This window comes from Trachurus japonicus, chromosome 2, assembly GCF_045865225.1.
Source record: "Trachurus japonicus isolate A0001 chromosome 2, Traja_1.0".
NCBI classification, from domain to species: domain Eukaryota; kingdom Metazoa; phylum Chordata; class Actinopteri; order Carangiformes; family Carangidae; genus Trachurus; species Trachurus japonicus.
The window spans coordinates 10,072,850-10,094,523 of record NC_140908.1 but is presented as its reverse complement, the minus strand read 5'-3'; the positions used below and the strand labels follow the sequence as shown (position 1 = coordinate 10,094,523).

General features: G+C 44.0%; 3 protein-coding genes across 3 annotated transcripts; all 3 read left to right on the top strand.

Annotated features, from left to right (window-relative positions):
* Nucleotides 1-2,414: 2,414 nt before the first annotated feature.
* Nucleotides 2,415-9,796, top strand: lancl1 (LanC antibiotic synthetase component C-like 1 (bacterial)). Its single transcript, XM_085800051.1, has 10 exons — nt 2,415-2,466; nt 2,817-2,922; nt 3,013-3,130; nt 4,437-4,647; nt 5,164-5,311; nt 6,214-6,360; nt 6,699-6,881; nt 7,126-7,302; nt 8,405-8,477; nt 9,135-9,796. The coding sequence occupies exons 2-10, from the start codon at nt 2,836-2,838 to the stop codon at nt 9,209-9,211; spliced, it is 1,221 nt and encodes a 406-aa protein (XP_085656177.1). The 5' UTR covers nt 2,415-2,466; nt 2,817-2,835; the 3' UTR covers nt 9,212-9,796.
* Nucleotides 9,797-12,332: 2,536 nt separating this feature from the next.
* mylz3 (myosin, light polypeptide 3, skeletal muscle) lies at nt 12,333-15,970 on the top strand. The gene is made up of 6 exons (XM_085800040.1): nt 12,333-12,407; nt 12,942-13,002; nt 14,654-14,797; nt 14,966-15,136; nt 15,269-15,346; nt 15,438-15,970. Exons 1-6 carry the CDS (start codon nt 12,405-12,407, stop codon nt 15,464-15,466), a joined length of 486 nt encoding a protein of 161 aa, XP_085656166.1. The 5' UTR covers nt 12,333-12,404; the 3' UTR covers nt 15,467-15,970.
* Nucleotides 15,971-17,078: 1,108 nt separating this feature from the next.
* acadl (acyl-CoA dehydrogenase long chain) lies at nt 17,079-21,420 on the top strand. Its single transcript, XM_085800027.1, has 11 exons — nt 17,079-17,237; nt 17,792-17,971; nt 18,180-18,317; nt 18,402-18,566; nt 18,652-18,718; nt 19,686-19,850; nt 19,968-20,069; nt 20,455-20,568; nt 20,652-20,779; nt 20,873-20,959; nt 21,052-21,420. Exons 1-11 carry the CDS (start codon nt 17,149-17,151, stop codon nt 21,143-21,145), a joined length of 1,329 nt encoding a protein of 442 aa, XP_085656153.1. The 5' UTR covers nt 17,079-17,148; the 3' UTR covers nt 21,146-21,420.
* The last annotated feature ends 254 nt before the right edge of the window (nt 21,421-21,674 follow it).

The following is a 21,674-nucleotide window of genomic DNA, read 5'->3' as shown; positions in this document are numbered from 1 at the left end:
TAAAAGAACATAATGAAATGTGTCAGTTTTTGATGGATTGCCATGAACTGCACCTATCTGTCCCCTCAATGCAACGTCATAAGATGCAAATTATAATTGTAATTTAGTATGCACGACATTCCCACCGAGCTTAGTTGTGTTTAATGTATTTAAATTAACATGATTATGAGAATATGAGCATGTTTTTAAGACTTGCACCACATGGAGGAAACATGGGAATAAGATATAAGATAGATTAGTGTTTGGCTTTGGTCTTTTCATGACATTTCCTGACATTAAACAAAACAGGAGATCGGCAGCTTTGTCCTTTTTAAGTCATATTCAGGAAATTAATGTAATAAATGTAATAAAGAAAGAAGTGAAATGCATAATTTGACCACAGGAATCTGCTCCGATGTGGCCTCAGCTTGGTAGTTGTCCTGCGCTAGAAACAAATGATGATCAATATTACTAATTAATATTTTTTCTGCATGAAGCTGGTTTTTCCCCACAGGCACAGTGGGAGGGAGTCTCGGCTCGATAATGTGTCGTTCAACAAGGGCCTCTAATCAAGCCCCAAGGTCTCCTTCTGAGTTTTGTCGCATTCTTGAGCCTCATTTCCATTCCCTGTCCCTCAAGGCAAGGTAAAGCAGTCCCGAGGTACATGAAAAGGCTCCATACTTTGAACTGCACGAGCGGCCTTCACCTGCCGGCCGGTCAATTGAAATGGAAATTATGGACGGCCCAAGTTCTTCTCACTGGAGTGAAATAATGGGGCGTACACACATAACAACACAACAAAAAGCAGCAAGGTAAACAAAAACTAAGGCGTGACAGTGATGATTGTAGCAAAGCTGCCACCTTGACCAATGTAACTGTCAGCTCCATTTGCAGTTTGCAGGACAAGGTTAGGCAAGTCATCAAAATGGGACATAAAGAATGCTACACATAAGAAACTCACAAGTTTGTTGCATAAAGCCAAGATGAGTGTAAAGAAGTCCACAGTTCAAGGCTGGGTTAACTTCAAACATCAGCCAGTAAGCAAAGGCACTGCTATGACAAAACACTGAGAGAGGCTGTAAAATGTTAAAAGACTTAGATAATTAATGTGGCCTCTCAAGATTTCATCTTTGACTCACAAAGGGTTGTCGGTATAAAACATGCATGTTGAGATTAATTGAAGTGAGAATAACATATCTGGTCCATATTGTAGATTAATTAGGACTCGGTTTGATGATTTCACCAAGTCTGAAGAAGAGAGTCAACTGAGAAGCAGGATGAAACATGGGAGCAAGGCAAAGGGGAAGAGACAGAGGCATATTAACAAAGAGAGCACTAATTAAAGCCCCACAGAGGACGTATCCATTTGCACTCTTTTTGAATGTGCAATGTCTTCTTGCCACAACAATATACTCCTTCTCTCAGCTGTGCCTGTGCACGGGGCAAAACATACAAAAGGGGAGATTACAGGCCTGGTGCAGCTTCTCTCTATGCAATAAGTGAGAATGTGGAACACCAGCAGCGAGACTAAGCAGAGCCCCAATCGATACCAGCCTCGTCTTCTCTGTGACTACAGTAATTATCATCACTATGCACGGGAATGGCATGTTGTTTAGGCGTTGCAGAAGGTCAGGAGCAGATTGGAGGCACATGACGTTTCCATGGCAGCAGTTTGGGTAAACTGAGCTCCGCCCCAAGCTCATAAATTGAGGCTTGTCTTGTTGCTTTGGATGTCAATAGCATCATCAGGATGGAGTCCTCATCTGCAGAATTGGCGAAAAATGTTAAAGATTATCTCTGGTGCGTTCACTGGTAGAGGTGAGAGGGTGGCGCAATTACCTGGAAGTGCATGGAAACATTCGTGTGGATGGAGTAATGTCTGAGATTAGACACCTGTGGGACAAAATCATTCCGGGATCCAAGGGGAACCTCATATACTGAAGTGAGTTATTGCAAATCCGTGTGTATACAAAACCTCCACGGGTACTAGTGTAAATCTAGGACTAAATCACCACTTGATTTCTTTTTCAGCAAAAAGCCCAGTGTTTTGATCTGTGATTTGGTGAATGCACCCACTCCAGCTCTATCTTTGATCAAGGCAAACTTTCACAAAACGTTCTATGGCTGCAATCATCTCACTTGTCTGTATAGGGAATAACCACGTTAAGTAGGCCTGTTCATGGTTTTACCACAAAATAAACATGGTGAAGGCTTCATCTGTAGGCTCTGGCATGTTAGATACTTTGTAAAATAAAGATATACATTCAAAATATACAATTAACCAGATCATATGATGTACAAAAACAAACAACATTTATTCTGTCCTTGTTTAAAATAGATCAAAATTGTTTTGTTTTTTGTGTTTTGGTGAGCTGCAGTAACGCCACCGCGGCAGCAGGGGGCAGCACCGTTCCTGCTGAGGATAAAGTCTGGTCGGGAAAACAAAACCGAAGAAGATCAAACGTCAACAGTGCAGCACTAACAGAGGTACCTGTCCGTGTTTGAATTGTGTTAACTGTGACCCAGCGCTTGCATTTTGCACGGCTGTGACATTATATGAGGTTGCACCGTGTTTTATTCCGCCTTTTAGACACATTTTGCACGGCCGGTTGTTAGCCGCTAGCTTCAGCGGAGCAGCTAGGCTAACCAGAAGCTTCAGCGAGCTAAGTTTGTGTGTGTGTGTGTGTGTGGGTGTGTGTAGCCCTGCAGAGCGCGTTTGCTGCATTACGCGGCCGTGTGTTCCGTTATTAGAGCCATAACTCACTCGTTTAAGCCGCATATTGCTTCATCTCTCTGCACATTAATGTTTTTGTCTCATCTGGGTCAAACGAGGGTAGCCTTAATAGAGCTGCGAAAATGGACACAAGAGCCTTGAGGAATCCGTACCATGACTACGATGGGAGCCCTGCGTGCACACAGGCGCTGTTCGACTCTCATGGACAGGTAACGCATGAGAAAAAATGTCTAGGGGTGTGTATATGTGTGTTTTTTTTTCTCTCCACCTTCATTATTTTAATGTTTCTTTTCCCTCAGCTCACACCAGAGTTCGCCCAGAGGGTGAGCAGCAAGGTCAGCGAGCTTTTAGCTGTCATGGAGAATGGGCTCAAGTCTGCAGATCCAAGGGATTGCACCGGTTACACCGGCTGGGCAGGTGATGATGACACCGTTACACGACTGTTTTTCATATAGTGACATCATTTTTGGTCTGTTGGCAAGGAATCCTGCATTGATGAGACTGCAAGAAGTGAGGCTGCACAATGTGACTGAAAACAGGAACATCTGCAGCATTATTAGAAAAATAAACATGAGTTATTTGATTTAGGTAGGCAGCATATTGAGATATGCATTGTCATGGTTGATTCATCTTATAATAGTTTGTACTCTGATAATTTCTTCTATATATTTCTTTTTTCCACTTTGGTCTACAAATTTACTTAACATGTCATTTCAGTAGTACACAAGTGTTTTTTTTTCTTTCTTATATATGTATTCCAGTTGTTTTAGAAAAAGGGAGAAAGAGGTCTTTACTGAATTGGCTGTTTTCAGTGTGAAACCTTTAAAGCAGAAGTAAGCGATCCGGTCGTTTTGGCTAATGCTGCGTTCCAGGCAGGCTTTTGAAACCGTAAGTTACAGCTTCAAGTCACGACTTACGTCTTTGTATCGTTCCAGGCAACCCACTCGTGTTTTTCCGACCTGTTTTACCTGTGAAAGTCACTATAACGGCCACTCGTAACTTCCGACCCGTGAACTCGTACCAGATCGAACTGGTACGACTTCACAGGTCGGAAAAACACGAGTTACGAGTTGCCTTGAACGCACCATAACGTCTTGTCAGCCGATGGAGTTAGCAGCCCCCGCCCTCGTCATGGATCTATTGGTCCTCGTCCCTACGTCACCACATTCACGCGCATCCCTTGGCTGCACACACAGCCCTTCATGCCGTTCTCTCTCCTCATTGGATAAAACTTGTAGGATACGAGAAAAGTTTTCTCCTCGGCTCAGAGCAGAGCAGAGTGACTGAGAGACCCGTGTTTCGGTCCAAACACTCTATGTAAGTGATTGCTGTCGGAAGATATAACTATTTAAGACTTATATTAACACAAAAATATCGCTTACTTCTGCTTTAAAAACAGACTAGTGCATGTAAAAAGTGGAACAGGGATACAACCCACACGTAGCGGCAAAAAAACACTGCCTTCTTCGGGGTTCCATTCCAGTTGTTTTGGTTGGTTTCATTTGTTTTTATTTTTTTTATTTAGCACAAACAATATCATATAAAAAAACAACATGAACAATCAACATTACTGGGATGTGCAAATGGGAGGTATGAAACCCAGGAGGGCTTATATGAAAACCTCACTCAACATATTCAAAGATCAAATTTGTTACGGTTTAAAAACAATAACATAGGAAAATAATTGAACAAAATTATTTCATCACCATCTGTCTCTCCACAGGCATTGCTCTGCTCTACCTGCACCTCCACAACATCTTCAGGGAGGAGTCGTTCCTCCAGAGAGCTCTGGAGTACGTCAACCACAGCCTCAAGTGTCTGACCCGACGCCACGACGTCACCTTCCTGTGCGGGGACGCGGGGCCGCTGGCCGTGGCCGCTGTGGTCTACCACCGCATGCAGAGGCCGCAGGAGACTGATGAGTGCATCAACAGGTAAGTCTGGGTGAAGTACAGTCATTATTGCAAACTGTATGTTTAGTTGTTCACTCTGAATGAAACTTTCTGATAAGAAATAAAAAACATCAGAGGTCGTTCTGTTCTTTAGTTCGTTCAAATAAACAGTTTATGTAGTGCTGATGTGATGATCATGTTGCATTCATTCTCTGATTTCTTTGTGTTGCGGTTGATTCAACCAAATATATAATTTTCTTTATCAAGAAACAGTATATGAAGCAAATATGTATTGACCAGGGACATGTAGCTGCAACAATAGCTATAATCAGCATGATTGCAGCATGATGATGTCACAGTGGGTCAGCATCACTCTTGATTCAGTTTATGTAACCGCCAAAGCTGCCATTGTGATCATTTAGGTGCACTGTAAATGAGACGTTGTCACGGATACACTATTTATTTTAAGACCGGTTCATTAGTGCATCAGTGGATCAGGATAAAAGCTCGTTCTTCTGACTCATTACTCTGTGCTCGTTGCTGTGCTTTCCTCCCCAGACTGCTGCAGTACCACCAGAATGTGGTGAAGGGAGCAGGCGGGCTGCCAGATGAGCTGCTGTACGGCCGAGTGGGCTACCTCTACTCCCTCGTCTTCATCAACCAGCAGCTCGGGCAGGACAGAATCCCGCTGCAGTACATCCAACAGGTGGGACAACAGTCTGAGACAACTGTTTGTGTCCTAGTTGACTGGGTTTCACTGCAGAAGGAGTCTGGCTAAGGATAAGAAGAAATGGAGGAAATAATTAATGATAATCTTGACTATATACAGGAATATCAATCTGGACTCAAATGTGGAATAAATGTAATTCACTTGACAGATTTGACATAATCTGTCACATTATTTAGAAAATAAGTGGTGTTTTTAGGATCTGTCCTGCTCAGCATTTCCAAAAGCATTAAAGGGATAGTTCAACATCTTGGCAAATTGGCCCATTGCCATAATCCCTATAGTCGTAGCATAGGTTCATTACTTTAAATTGTCGGTGCAAACTGTTTTTAGAACGGCGGAGCAGAGCCGTGAGCTGCTCAGAGCTACGCTATACGGAGGCTCATGGAATTTCTTGGTTTCCCTCATCAAACTCATCAAATACACAATCCAACAACTCCAAAACACTGTCGTGGACAAGAAAGTATATTTATTATAAGAACACTTAAATCCACTGCAGATGGGTAAAATATTGAATATTTATGTTCCTTTGTGGTTAAACCATTTGACATTTTCAGGTTTAAATGTCATTTCAAATGACAACAAACCAACATGAATACGAACAAATTTGAACCATGCTTTTAGAGCGTTTTTTAAGATATTTCTGAATTGCTCATCTTGCCAACCCTTATTTGTCACTGACCCATAAATAACATTAAGTTGAGACTCCCTGGTTACAATCCTGCTTCTCTGACTTCTAGGCCACAGCCCCTGATTTGCAAATTGGCCCTAATTTGTTTGGTTTCTCACATATTGGAAGTCCAATTGCTCTAATTTACCTTCCATCGATCACCTCCAATCGAACAGATTAGGCGCGTCTCTGAGTCTCTTTCTCCCCTCAGATCAGTGAGTCCGTGCTGGCGTCGGGCGAGCACCTCAGCAGGAAGTTCAGGGTCCAGAACCAGAGCCCTCTGATGTACGAGTGGTACCAGGAGCAGTACGTCGGCGCCGCCCACGGACTGGCAGGGATCTACTACTTCCTCATGCAGGTAAAACAGGATCACCTGATGGCTGAGTGTGTATCCTGCACCATGCAGACAATCTGAGAGTAGTTTGTTTAATTATCAAACAGTAACTTTAAGATATACACAAAAATGCCCATCACAATTAACTAAAACCCAAGAATCAAGAAATATTTGGCATTTTTTTTGCTTGAGAAAGCACTTAAACAATTCGTTGATTACTGGAATCGTTGTTTGTAAATTGATCACACAACTAATTGACTCAACAACTAATTGCAGCCGAGTGCGATGAACGCCACCTGTTACTTCCACCTGTTTCATCTCCACGCTCCGTTAAACTCGGTCTTATCTCGCCCCCGCCACAGCCGGGCTTCGTCTCCGCCGCCGAGCACGTGCACAGGCTGGTGAAGCCCAGCGTGGACCACGTCTGCCGGCTCCGCTTCCCCTCAGGAAACTACCCGCCCTGCATCGGGGACGACCGGGACCTGCTGGTGCACTGGTGCCACGGATCCCCGGGGGTGATCTACATGCTCCTGCAGGCGTACAAGGTGAAGGCTGCAGTTGTGAATCCAAGCAAAGCTAAATAAATATCACTCACTCATGGATGTTGCAGTGTGGGGAAGAAAAGAAGGGTTGATTGACAGAGTCACAGTGCCCTCTTGTGGACAAGTGCAGTGAAGATCTATTTTAATCCCAGATGCAGTCGTGATCCAGTCTGATGCCTTCAGGATATAGAAAAACATAAATCCCTCCAATTTAATTTGACTTATTCCCACCCCCCTTTTGCTCCAGGTGTTCGGTGCTGCTGAGTACCTGCAGCTGGCCCTGCAGTCTGGAGAGATGGTGTGGCGCTGGGGTTTGGTGAAGAAGGGCTACGGGCTGTGCCACGGCGCGGCGGGCAACGCCTACGCCTTCCTGGCTCTCTACCGGCTGACGCAGGACCCCAAGCACCTTTACAGAGCCTGCATGGTGAGAGCACATGAAAGAGACTGTGTAATATAATCCGCACACAGCGCAGTGGCTGTATCAGCGATCAAACGGCTGCACGTATTAATTGTGGCGCCGTAGCGGGGCATCCATCTTAATTAGCGCCCAAAATACTTGAACCATGACAGCCAGCGGAGTTGAGGGAGAGGCAGGAATTAATATCTTCTTAAAAGTTTTGTTTATCCGTGGAAGTTCAGTGAGCATCTGTATGCACAGTATGGAAGGGCGCATCTCTTTGTATGCACATCTGGTGTTGGGGAAATAACAGCATTTAATCCAAAAGAAAAACATTTTAGGAAGGATTTAGAAGCAGATGAACAAAGTAAAGCATCTTAATAAAAAGAAAACTGTGAAAAACAATAGACATCTATTATATAACTTCAGATATTTCACTTTAACCTTCAAAATTGCTGAATTCAACTGCTTTTTTACGATTTCAACAAATAATTCAAAGCCAATATGCACAGTCTTTTTCACGCTGTGTATAATATGGCCATAACAAACAGGAGAGGTCAATTTATTCTTCTTTTATTTTAATGCTTTAGATTGTGTTCGTCCTTGCTCTAGAAAGTCGTATTAAACTTTGTTCAAAGCACACACGGCTCTGGCAGCCGGCCAGCATCCAAATCGAAAAAAAAAAATTCCAGAAACGAGAGGCGGGGCCGAGAACGAGGGGCAGGGGGGCCTTTCTTTATGTTTATTGACAACGCGGGGCCGGTAGCTGTCGGTGCCAGTCGGCGTCAAAAAGCGGGCGGGTGACGGGCTCTCGCTCTCTGGATGCGCTCCAGGTGGCGCAAGTCCCACGTGTACTTTCATTAATATGAATCTATTCATAGAGGATAGAAATAGAGCCTTCAGATGCCTGGCCCCCGGCTCTGCTGCATGCTGCCTGTGCAAGCGGAGTGACATAGTGGTCATAATCTGATCCCGCCGCAGATGCTAGGATTTCACTGAGAGGAGCACAATTTCTAGCAGTTGTTGACATTGCAGGCTGTTCCCCTGAGACTGGTCAGTACAGCGCTGTTGTGACACAATAGAAATGTTATGACACTGCCCCCCCCCTCCTTCTTCTCTCTCTCTCCAGTTTGCAGACTGGTGCATGAACTACGGCAGACATGGATGCAGAACACCAGACACCCCCTTCTCACTTTTTGAAGGTAATCCATGACAGCATGTACAGTACTACTTACTCATTAAAGGGATAGTTCAACATTTTGGCAAATTTGCCTATTGCCATAATCCTTATAGTCATAGGGGTAGGTTCATTACCTTTAATTATTGGTGCAAGTATTTTTTAGATCAGCGGGGCAGAGACGTGAGCTGCTCAGTGAACACAATGGAGGTGAATGGTACAGGTCCCCTGTTCCTCATCAAATACACAATCCAACAACTCTAAAACGCTCTTGTGGACAAGTTGTGACCTGCACATTCATCACACTATGAAATAATAATGTAACATTACAAGACAGAGTTGTTTTTGAGATAATTGCATAGCCGGAACTACATTCCAGACACGTCTAGTAGTTCCACTTCTCCACGCAAAGGTTTTGGAGTTATTGGATTGTGTATTTGATGAGTTCTGAGGAACAGGGGACCTGTACCATTCACCTCCATTGTGTTTGCTGAGCAGCTTGCGTCTCTGCCCCGCAGATCTCAAAACAACATGCACCGATAATTAAAGTTAATGAGCCTACCCCCTAAAACTATAGGGATTATGGCAATAGGTGAATTTGCCAAAATGTTGAACTATCCCTTTAACAATATTGCTCGTAATCACAGAATAGAGCTGACCGATTATAACTTTCTGTCTGCAGGCATGGCGGGCACCATCTACTTCCTGGCCGACATTCTCCAGCCGATGAAAGCCAGGTTCCCCGCGTTTGAGGTGTAGAACCCCTCCCACCCCCCCCCCAGGTAGTCCCCACCCCACCCCACCCCACCCCAGTCCCGCTCCACACCACGAAAAACACAACAAGAAGAAGAAGGGGCGCACTTCACACACACACACGCATGGAAACACTGCATTCATATCCATAAATAATATTCCAAGAGTTTGACAGGTCACACAGAAACTGACTTTGACTCCCGCTTCAGTGCTTGTGCCATGTTCTTCCTGCTCCTCTCCGCCGTGAGCTTAACAGGATAAATACTAATCAAATGAATATCTCAGATGTATATGAAAGCTGAGAGCTTCTTTCGCTGTTTCTGGTTTCTTTGTGTGTATAATTAAAATTGTGAAAAAAAGAATTTGTTAACATTAAACGACTCTTAGTTTGTTATGTTCAAAAGAAATTCATGTTTTAGTTTAGTTTGACTTTTCCTCTTCGGAGAAACACAAACAACGAAGCTACAGTAGTTAACGCATTAAAGATAAATACAGCTGTGTCATTGTGTTAAGGGCTTAACCCCACAACATTGAGTGTAAGCTGTTGCCTGTCCTTTGCACTGTATGGGCAATAAACCATGTGTCATTTTACAGCTGTTGCCCTGTGGTGAATTTCAGTGGCCTATTGGGCGTCATCGCGCAGTTGCAGAGAGACGCCACGAGGGCGCAGCAGAGAGCCAACAACAACTACTGTAAACGAATCTGCCAACATCAGACGCTTAATGACTTTAACCTGTGAGAAATTGTCCTTGAAAACCACGTGACAACACATTTCTCATTGTAAACACTGAGCTTTAAGGCCACAAATGTCTAAAATGCCCCCGTCTCTTCCTCCGTGGGACACTTGGCTCGGCCGCTCCGCTGTTTATTCCAAATAAGGCTCATGTAACAAACTGAAAGCCAAGCAGCGACACAATGCCGCTGCTCTTTTTTAAGCCCCCCCTTTGCCCATGCTTCTTTATGACCTGAGGCCAGCTGGGGCTCTGGGAGGTGGGTTCTCTGTCACAGGAGGGTCTTGAGGAGCAGGAGCAGGAGCATTTTCTCCACCCCGCCCCCCTCCTCCCACCTCCCCCCCTCTCAACTCTGCAGAACCAGCCCAGTGTAAGAGAAACCAAACACCTTCAGCAGGAATGGGAGTAAAAATAGTGTTCATCTGTGCAGGGGTGTGGTTTACAGGACGCGTTGCTCCTACAAATGTCCTCCGACTCTTTTTCTTCTGCAGGACCTGCTGCAGGAGACTATTAGATTAGATTAGATTAGGCAAACTTTATTGTCTGTTTATCACATAAAATCATCTTTGCCGTGGCTTATAACACATTAAAAGAATACAGACACTCATTAAAAGAAGACAGAAACTCGTATAGTATGATACAATCCTAAATGATAAGAGAGAGCGCAGCCTCCACGTCTGATCCTGTGAAATGTTTGTATTTCCAGCACATTGACTGATGATCCTCAGGCAGCCGAAGGTGTTTGCTCCGCCGACGACAGCGTGACTGAGCAGATTACACCAGTCAAACAATACACTGACATTTAATTACTCAGATTCCCCCGTGGTCATGGGAACGCCGAAGCAATTACGGAATGACATAAGCGTTTCCCACCTCTAGAAATCAAAGAGCACTGATGCCGGCTGTATATTCCAGCGGTGCCAAGTGTTTGTCAGCGTTCGTGACCTTTAAACTACCTCCCCAAACTATTTATCTGATATTAATCCACATTGTGAGTAAAGTGAGTTCACCTGGGTCAGAGACAAACCCATTATTCATGGACTGTGGTTTAAATACGTGAACGTCCTTGAGCGAAAAACATGCAGCAATTTTCCAAGTCAGTGATTATTGTTCTTTATCGGTGTGAGAATATTACTAATGGTCTTCTATTGTGATTCTATTCATTCACTCATAAGTGCCCATATTTCATTGAGCTTATTAATAAAAGATGTGTGTGTATGTGTGTGGGGTGGGGTGGGGTGGGGTGGGGGGGAACTGCAGAAGGAGATATTTGTGATGCAGCCTGCATCTCACACAGGACTGCTGGAACTTCAGTGCAGTAAAAATTCACGGCAATCGATGCGCTATATTAAAATATGTGTACCGTTATATGGCGGTGGTCGAAAACGCTAAAATACAACACGAAGATGAGCAGCATGGATTCAACTTCATGTAATGTTTCCAGTCGTTTCTAATGGATTAACATGTAAGACTGTGCCACTGTGGGATCTAGGTCATACAAGTGGCACTTAATTATCTTTTATTTATTTATAAATTTTTATTATTGACATTTTTTCTTCACTCAATTATCTTTTAAATGATGAGCAGTTCAATTATGACACTTCAAGTCTTATGCTTCTAGCGTTTTCCAGAGCTTGCAGTAGAAAAGAGGAGAATGGAGCAGGTGCACTGTGGATAAACTCGCTCTTCTAGAATAAACTAAGAGTAAACATAACAAGCATAATGACTGACAAACTTAATCAGGTCCCATTAAAGTAAATACGCAGTGCAAGTGCTTTTAAAATGTGTTCAATTCAGCTAAAACCCATTCACTTTGAAATCTCTTAATTACTCCATGCAAATATGCATGTATCTGATTTCAAGGACACCACAGTGTATTGTCTATGAAACAGAAGTTTAGTTCTGAGTGAATGGATGGTTTTTGCTGGTCTGCTATTTAACCATAAGAGGAGGAGCGCTGTCACTGTTTAAAAATACCACCTTGTAAATGAGCTCTCTGGGTCTGCAGCCGTTCTGAGGTGTCGCCCCCCAGGTAGAGGCGTTTTCTGCATTTTCACCATCACAGATCGACTGTGCATCTCTTCCTCGGAGAGCAATTTCAATTTTTTAAACGTCAAATCAATTAAAACTTTTATTTTTCATGATAAAAATAGAGTTTGTTAGAGTTTTAGATCTTGAGATACAGGACTCAGAGTCTTGACACAGTTCTCCGGCTTTCTAAAAATAGCCCTGTCCCCTTCTAAAGGCCTACTCCCACTGCTCCGAGGACGCAGCTCTCCTTTCCGTTTGCCCTAAGAAAGTTAAAGATGTTCCAACCTGTCATCTGATCCAGCTCATTAGCATACGTGACATCACATGCCTGGGTTAAATAAGAGGGGGGCTTTGACCATGGCTCAGGACCACTCTGTCTTGGGACTTCCAGCTTCTCATCTCCTTTCTTTCCGCCCGTCCAGCAACTCCTCTCCAAAATGGTGTGTACAAAATTCAGTTTCGGACCTTCTGGGTGGGGGCGTTACCGATGGAGTTACCTTTTTTTCTTTTTTCTTTTTTCTTTTTTGCTTTCTACGACACTTTGTGGCATGGGATTGGATACCATCTTTACAAAAAAAGCCCACATTTGGGACTTTATTCACATCACTGAAATGGTTCTAGGGAGCAGAAATCACTGGCTGGCTTTTTTTTTTTGATATTGTCTTAATAAATTATAAGAAAAAAAAAAAGAAAAGTTAATTTCAAGGTTGAGACTTTGGGCCCAGGAGCACCGCCTTGAAATAAATCCATGTTTCTATCCTTAATGTCTGTGTAGACTTGTATAAAACAGATTGTAAATGTCACCATCCAAGTACATCCCATGCATTTAGTGTGTTGTAGGAAATCTTACATTCATCTGTGCTGTTTTTTTTTCTGTTCTCATAAATCATCTTTTTTTTTTGTTCATTTCTCTGTGTTCTGTGTGTCCAAAAATGTGTGTTGTGTGTATGTGCGTGTCCGTTTCCATGTGACAGGCAGAAGAAGCAGCCGCCGCTCCCGCCGCCGCCAGCGAGTTCACAGCTGACCAGATGGAGGGTAAGTGGAGAACCGGCCGGATTCGTCTTCATCCTTTTACATAATAACTTGAATGGCATGTGAGAAGCAGTTGTGAGGGTCCTCATCATCTCCTCATATCAGCAGCACAGAGCCACTTCTCTAGGTTTTTTCCCCTCCACAGCTCAGTCTGAGGTTATTTTTCTAGTAATTGCCACACAGTGAGCAGCTGCAGGGTCACACAGTCCAACCTTTAGTCCTAAATTATCTGCTAAAATGTGGATGTAGGGGATGAAGCCCCCCCCGGAGCGGAGACCACCGTCATTCCAAAGACTTGTCCAGTTGTCGGGAGGGATCGGAGATACGTCTATTCTAAGCCGACCCAGCCTTGTCTTGTGAGCCTTACACAGCAGAGGTGCTAAACCCAAGGCCAAGATGCAAGCCTGCACGGCATCCTCTTACACAAGGAATCTAAACTGTGACCCCCCCACACCCCTCCTCCTCCTCCCTGGGCACCATCGCGGCCCTTTTGTCCCCTGCTGACAGACATGTCCTCTATAAACATGCTCTAAATTTAGTGGAAGGAATTTCCTCTGATTTTCCTATTTTGTTATTCTGATTAGAAATAGAATAGAATAGTTAATCTTAAACTCTGCTCCCATCGGTCAGAATATTTCTGTTAGATATTTAATATATGACGTTAATTCACTAAAACTTTTGCAATTTTGCAATTCTTTGAACCCTGGCGAAAAAACTCCCGCACACTTTCTTCTTATTTGCAATATTTTTTATTATTACAAGGCCGTTTCGGTTATTTAACTGTCTTCAGGGCATTTTTTTTTGTTTGTTTTTTGACGCCCTGAAGAAGGTTAAACAACCGTAACGTTGGCTTTTTAATAATAAAAACTATTCCAAGTGAGAAGAAAGGGTGTGATCTCCTCCTCTGACACACCTTTCTGTCAAAAATGTTTCCACTGCAATTCTTTGAACTCTAAAAAAAGAGTTTATCCTGTACATTCTGGTACATTTATACTACATGTCAGGCGTTAGGTTGCCAGATCATGTATGACGAGGTGTCAGTTACACCACAGTCAGCATTCTTCTGGTTAACCTGAGCAGGGCCGTCGGTGGAGGGTGGGGGGTGGGGGGGGTCATGCCTGTATATAGTCTGGGGGGCGACTCAGTATCATCTTGCTCCCCAGCGTCGCCCGAAATGCATGTGGAGGCAGGAATGGAGAAGGGTTTTATTTTTTGGGTGTAGTGGTACAGCTGTTCCACAGACAGAAGCCACATATTAAGAGCATTAATCTGTGAAAAAGGTCAGTGTGTGTCGACTTCCTGGGAGGATTCGTAGAAATAGATAACCTTTGTTCAGGCGGGCGGTCGCTACCTTTCCTCCGCTCTGCTTGGATACAGCTGTCGCTCCCAATTAGCTGAGAACAATGAGGGAAGAATGCGGCTTCTGCTGCGTTTGATCCTCGGCTCAGTGTGACACCACGCAGCTGCCATCGCTGACTCAGATACCCCATAATAGAAAGAAAGGGAACCCCAAAAGGGATGGGTGTAGTAGACAGTGAAAAGAGAATATCACTAGTTTTGATGTGACTCCAGATATTTCACATTTTTATTGAACATGAAATCTTTGATCCCATTAATATTTAGTAACTCAAACTTCTCTCCTCTCTTTTCACAGACTTCAAGGAGGCTTTTGGTCTCTTCGACAGAGTCGGTGATGGCCAGGTGGCCTACAACCAGGTGGCCGACATCATGCGCGCCCTGGGCCAGAACCCCGGCAACAAGGACGTTACCAAGATTCTGGGCAACCCAAGCGCTGACGGTGAGACGCTTTCCGATGCTTTCAGACAAAAAGGCGCAGTAGGTGTTAAAAAATTATGCTGCGGTGGCAGAAGAGGAGAAAGTTGCATTCCAAAGTGTCAGTTTTAAACTTAAAACCTACGTAGGTGGTCCGTGTTCGTGACGCCCTGTGCGTTTTGTAACTCGACAGACATGGCCAACAAGAGGCTCGCCTTCGACGCCTTCATCCCCATGCTGAAGCAGGTCGACGCTCTCCAGAAGGGTACCTACGACGACTACGTTGAGGGCCTGCGCGTCTTCGACAAGGAGGGCAACGGCACAGTCATGGGCGCTGAGCTGCGCATCGTGCTGTCCACCCTGGGTGAGTCTCAAGTCGCCCATCCCCAAATATAGAAGCGGGCACAAATATAGTTTGTGCTTTGGCACGCACGGTACGCAAGCATGCGCGTGTGAAATTGGAAGAGTCCTGACACGGATCCTTGTGCAACTCCAGGAGAGAAGATGACCGAGCCTGAGATCGATGCCCTGATGACCGGCCAGGAGGACGAGAACGGCAGTGTGCACTATGAGGGTAAGCTCCCATTTCCCAGCTCTCTTTTTTATTTTTTTTTATTGAATATACAAAGCTGAATTTCTGAACATGTTTTTCTTTCTCCCTCCAGCTTTCGTCAAGCACATCATGTCTGTGTAAGAGGCCAGCAGTAGGAGTGCTGAACAAACTGTAGCTTGCCTACAGACAGCCCGACAGTGTTCAGGACATCTACACTGTTTCAAAGACCAACCAAGGAAAGACAAGGACTATGTACAAGGGATGTTGAAGCAAAACCCATCTTGTTGTTTATTTTGTTTTCCTTTACACTTCGTCTCATACCCTCCTCTCTCGGGACGTCTCCGTTCTCCCAGTTGTAGTGCCCCATCACTTGACCTCTACTCCCCCCCACCCCCCCCGGGGCGCGTCTCCACGTCACCGCATGAGGTGAGGAACGGGGGAGAAGGGGTGACCGCTCATCAAGTGAGGGTTGATCCCTCCCTTCCCACCGCCACCTCATTCAGTCACGTCACCACTGGCCCAGCAATGCCAAAGGTGCTGGAGAATGGTTGTGGACTGACCGCCAAACGTCTCCCACTTCCCTGGAAAATTTTATTTATTTTCACTCTGTCAATGTCAGAATAAACTTTTCCAACGTACATCCCACCTGGGTTGGTTCTTGATGTTTCATTGACCACATATACAGATATGCTGTAGTTGAAATACAGGTGAAACAGCCTCTTACAAATAAATTCATATCTATTAAAACACATTAAATCCACTCAGGGGTTTTGTAGCAATAGCCTTACTTGGGCTGGTAAGACCAGTAGCGTTAGTGTCCTTTACAGGTACTGAATCTGGACATATGTAACTTTGCATACATTTTTTATCCTGAGCATAAGAGCCAGTACTTAAAGGAAACACTTTCACATGCAAATGCCATATTCTAAATTAAATAGAAAAATAAAAATATATAAACAATTGCACAGATCATAAACGAATACTACATGCTATGAAAAATAAAAAATACATTACAGTGTACATGGATGTACATGCATAGAAGGATTTAGCAAGGAAATATAGTTCAGGGTGTAGCTGTGGCCCCCCTGTGGTGAACTAAGCATTGTGTGCACAGACTGTCATTATTCAGCACATTTCAATATATTAGATTAAATATCTCAGATCTATGCATCTGCCATTATAAGAGGATTCTTTAGCATCAATAAATCACTGATTTATATCTGCATATCATGCTAGTAGTCTACATAATGTCTGGTTTATCTCAGAGAAGGCAGAAAGTGCTGCAGAGTGCATGCAATCATGTTATTTAGCTGTTTTGATATATAAGCCAATACGGTATTAACTTTGGTCATGTATGATTGTTAATGGTATGTTTGCTGAAAACTATTACCACTGTACTTTGTTTTAATATTAAAAAAATAAAAATATTTCTGCAGCAACTTTATTCCAACCAATATACAGTACGGCACTAAATGGCGCTGTGTCCTGAAGGGTTTCATAGAAGAAGAAATCTGTGCATTGAGATAATGATGAAACAGGAGGTGTCACTCTGATGCTGTTTTCGCGAACGGACCAAAACTCCTCAACCCTGCGACGTTAGAGTTGTTTCTGAGCAGTCTTCATCCCTTTCACTTCATTTGAATCTAAACCTAATAATTTACATAAAAATGTAAACATTGTGCACAAAAAGAGGTTAAAAAAATACCGCTTAATGGCAGCTTGCAATTGACTGCGAAGTGATAGGTCTTCTTTTCAGACGATCTTTGCCCTGGTTGCCGTAGCTCGTCCTTCGTCTTGTCTTGGTTCACTGTGTTTTTGTCAAGATGTTGGTCACTAAATTGATCCAAACTCAACTTTTGGGGCTCAGAAATGTTGTCGGACGAGGACAGCTGCTGTCTGCGGCCTCTGCCAGGTACCTGCAGCTTAAATTATTGTTAAATTATCTAAAAAGTTTGACTTTTAGAAGTGGGTGTTCCTCTGAGATAAGACATAACTATCTATCAGTCACACGCCTACGATAAACGAACTGTTTGGTTGTGTAGTTTCATTAAATGTGCATGAAGTAAATTGCATTTGTAATATATACACTTAGAAAGTGTTTTGGAAGTGTGTCTTTTTGCGACTGTAAAAGTAGAAGTGGGTCGCAGCGACCTTTGGCACACTTGCTTTATTTTGATAGTCCTGAACATGCAGCCACACCGGCTGGATGCAGATGGAATTTTACTTTGAAAGTCCAAATGAATGAAAACCAGTGTCTCTTATCTAAAACAGCTTTAAGGGAGAGGTATCTTCTTGCACTTTTAGTAATAATTACGAGATTAAAACAATTAATAATCATCATTTTATGCATGATATTAGGCATTTGACATTTTAATCAACAGTACAGTCTTTCAGTCAGTTTTAGCTCAACTCTAGTGCATTTTTACAGCAGATCACTGTTGGTTTACGCTCTGTAATCTCTCCCAGACTACAGCACAGTGAGGCCCAGGAGTACGGGCAATCCGTCCCTTCAAACCGCCTCGAGACCTCCAGTGCCAAGACCCTGATGGACATTGGGACCCGTCGGATCTTCAACGAGGACCATGATCTCTTCAGGCAAAACGTCAGGCGCTTCTTTCAAGAGGAGGTGGTTCCACACCACAAGGAGTAGGTGTAAGCGTGGATGGATTACCAAAATGCCTGTGTTTGAAGCCACTGTTATCATTGTTTGTTGCAAAAAAATGACAACACAGCTTCAAAAAGACACAAAGACATGCTAAACAACCACAAACTGGAGCAAAACAACCATGAGGGAAGAGATTCAAAGTGAATTCAAGTTCCCTGCCTCACTATATCTGCTGTTATTTTGTCCCAGGTGGGAAAAGGCCGGAGAGGTGAGCCGAGAATTGTGGCAGAAGGCTGGAGAGCAAGGCCTGCTGGGAGTGATGACACCAGAGGAGCACGGTGGCATCGGAGGAGACCTGTATTCTGCGGTCGTCACATGGGAGGAGCAGTGAGTTGCCCTTAAAAAACAAAAAACAAAAACACACTAACACCTGAGATCAAACACCGGCTTAACTGACATCTCTCCCTGCAGAATGTACTCCAACTGCTCAGGCCCAGGTTTCGCCCTGCACTCTGACATCGTCATGCCCTACATCACCAACTATGGCAGCAAGGAGCAGATTGATCGCTTCATCCCTAGGATGACTGCTGGGACATGCATCAGTGCTATCGCAATGACAGAGCCAGGAGCAGGCAGGTCAGGACTCAAGCACAGACAGGAAGCAACATGCATCACAATAATGAGGTGCAGCTTTGATGATGTAACTGCTTTATTTTCTCAGCGATCTTCAAGGTGTGAGGACGTACGCCAAGAAGGACGGCAGCGACTGGATCCTCAACGGCAACAAGGTAGTGATGGAAAAAAGCAAAAACTGTTTATTATTTTAATTATTTAATTTTATTTTTCTATTTTACTTTATTTTTTCACCTCCCCAAGTTGCCATTTGGATACTTGCATTGTTGTGCTCAAAGAATCAATGGGCCTCATTCACCAATATCTTCTTAAGAACCCCCTAGATTCTTTCTTAAGTTGTTCTTAAGAGGTTCCGAAAACCCTACGTCAGATTCATCAACGCGTTCGTAAGCCTCAGAATTGTTTGCAGCTGTGTTCTTATGCCATCTCCTCCCGTGTGCCAGGTGAGTCTAATTAACATATGATTAGCATAGGTAACCGCCCCATCAATGCCCGTAAAAGGGCATGAGACTGCAGGGCCGTGTGCACACAGAACCCACAGGTGCTGAGCAGAGGAGGTGAAGTGAGAAAGAAAGTTGAAATGCTCAAATGAAAATCTGGGAGGGAGCACCAGACTCCAAACGTAAAAAGAACTTAAAGCAGAAGTAAGCGATCCGGTGGTTTTGGCTAACTTCCTGTCAGCAGATGGAGTTAGCAATCCCCGCCCTCGTCTCTACGTCACCACATTCACGCGCATCCCTTGGCTGCACACACAGAGAGGACCGCCCCTTTGCCATTCTCTCTCCTCATTGGATAAAGGTTGTAGGATACAAGGAAAGTTTTCTCCTCGGCTTACAGCAGAGCAGAGTGACTGACAGACCCGTGTTTCAGACCAAACACTCTATATAAGTGATTGCTGTCGGAAGATATAACTATTTAAGACTTATATTAACACAAACATTCCGCTTACTTCTGCTTTAAGTAGTGAAGTGGTGCTACTGCAGCAGGAATGAAACAAAGAAACAAACAAAAGGCTTATATTTAGTTTATATTTTTATATTCATATTTAGGCTAGTGGCGTCAGCAGTGGATGCAGCTCTTCTTTGCAGATCAGCTTGAATTCTCTTCTTGTCTCGTCTCCAGGTGTTCATCACCAACGGCTGGATGTCCGACCTGGTGGTCGTGGTGACTGTGACCAACCGTGAGGCGAAGACGGCCGCGCACGGCATCAGTCTGTTCCTGGTGGAGGAGGGCATGAAGGGCTTCCAGAAGGGACGCAAGCTGGAGAAGATCGGCCTAAAAGCCCAGGTACCGGTGCTCAGTGGGTTAGAAACACAGAGTTTCCATCAATCTTCCCTCATCCTGCCAAAGATTTGACGTCAGTGCACTTCATCTGTCCTCTCTCTGCTGCTTCTTCTTACTCAGGACACCGCTGAGCTGTTCTTTGAGGATGTGCGGCTCCCAGCCAGCGCCCTCTTGGGAGAACTCAACAAGGGTTTCTACTACCTGATGAAAGAACTGCCTCAGGTGAGCCAAATATAAGCACCTTTAAAAACACAAGTTTACAAAGTGCTTGACAAAAACAACATATAGAGACCAAGAAATCCCATTAGCCTCCGTAGCGTAGCTCTGAGCAGCTAGCGGCTCTGCTCCGCCGTTCTAAAAATAGCTTGCACCGACAATTAAAAAGAATGAACCTACTCCTAAAACTATAGGGATTATGGCAATAGGCCAGTTTGCCAAAATGTTGAACTATCCCTTTAAGTGGGGGAGTAAAAATGATAAGAAACAAAAGGAAAACAATAAGAAGATGATAAAAAGAAGTTTAGTGTTGAACACTTACTGAGAGTGTAATTATCTCCGATATATCTACTTGAAATAAATGTCCAATCTCGCTCTTCTTTTGGAATAGGAGCGTCTGATGATCGCTGACATGGCCATAGCGAGCTGTGAGTTCATGTTTGAGGAAACCAGGAACTACGTGATGCAGAGAAAAGCCTTCGGCAAGACAATCGCTCACCTGCAGGTCTGTAATCCCCGTGTTTTCTTTGTTCTCGAACGTGAAACGCAACATTTGACAATATTATTCCATCTAACTTTCCTCCACAGACTGTTCAGCACAAGCTGGCAGAGCTGAAGACTGAGATCTGCGTGGGCCGGGCCTTCGTCGACAGCTGCCTTCAGCTCCACGCTCACAAACGCCTGGATCCCTCCACGGCCTCCATGGCCAAGTTCTGGTGAGACTTGTTGTTTCGAAAATCATCTTCTCAAACAATAAGCCACGTTCGCTGCCATCTGCTCACGTCCCCGTCCTTTTTCCTTCCCTCCAGGGCGTCTGATCTCCAAAACAAAGTGGCCACTCAGTGCCTGCAGCTCCACGGAGGCTGGGGCTACATGTGGGAATTCCCCATCGCCAAGTAAGAATCATGTAAACCTGTGCGAGGGGCAGCAACTGGCGACTGTCGGGGATGGTTGCCAGGTTGCTAAATCTGTGTCTTTGTATTTCCAGGGCGTTTGTGGATTCCCGTATCCAGCCCATCTACGGAGGCACCAATGAGATCATGAAGGAGCTCATCGCCCGCACCATCGTCAGCCAGAAGTGACAGATTTAGAGGTTTTCATGGCAGAGGAGCATCGGCGAGGTGGGGTGGTTTGCACAGATGTTAGTTTTTAGTCCAAACTTTGTCTGAAAAAGGTTTTAAATGATCATGAACAGCCATGAAATAAAAAAAAAAGTTTAATCACGCGTGAAATCGTCAAATGACACTTGGTACTCTTTGAAAAAGAAATAACACCGTCCTCCTCTTACAAATGAAAAGTTACATTTCTTGTCAGTGAAGTGTACTTTGACTCAATTCAAAATATTCAAGGGTTTTTGCAGCTGCTATAATTCTCTGTAGCTTCATCACTACAAGAGACATTTTTTTTAAATTTCACATTGCCTTTTAATGTGTTGGTTTAATATAAGAATTATTTATAGCAAGTTGGAAAAATTAAACAAGAGGCTGTCCATGTCTGTAGGTTTACAGAGGTCAGCAGCTTCTCAACAACATGCTTTAATCAGGAGTGAGTTAGACTAATAACTAAAATCATAACTCAACTTCACATCTGTCTCCACCCACTGTAGTTATA

Bases quoted from the DNA above. Each gene is read 5' to 3' on its own strand.
- lancl1 (XM_085800051.1), top strand. From the start codon at position 2,836: ATGGACACAAGAGCCTTGAGGAATCCGTACCATGACTACGATGGGAGC. The intron at 3,131-4,436 runs GTGATGATGACA...GTCTCTCCACAG, and splicing joins CGGTTACACCGGCTGGGCAG to GCATTGCTCTGCTCTACCTG. The intron at 6,882-7,125 runs GTGAAGGCTGCA...CTTTTGCTCCAG, and splicing joins TGCTCCTGCAGGCGTACAAG to GTGTTCGGTGCTGCTGAGTA.
- mylz3 (XM_085800040.1), top strand. The intron at 14,798-14,965 runs GTGAGACGCTTT...GTAACTCGACAG, and splicing joins GGGCAACCCAAGCGCTGACG to ACATGGCCAACAAGAGGCTC. The intron at 15,137-15,268 runs GTGAGTCTCAAG...GTGCAACTCCAG, and splicing joins CATCGTGCTGTCCACCCTGG to GAGAGAAGATGACCGAGCCT.
- acadl (XM_085800027.1), top strand. From the start codon at position 17,149: ATGTTGGTCACTAAATTGATCCAAACTCAACTTTTGGGGCTCAGAAAT. The intron at 17,972-18,179 runs GTAGGTGTAAGC...ATTTTGTCCCAG, and splicing joins GTGGTTCCACACCACAAGGA to GTGGGAAAAGGCCGGAGAGG. The intron at 18,719-19,685 runs GTAGTGATGGAA...TCTCGTCTCCAG, and splicing joins GGATCCTCAACGGCAACAAG to GTGTTCATCACCAACGGCTG.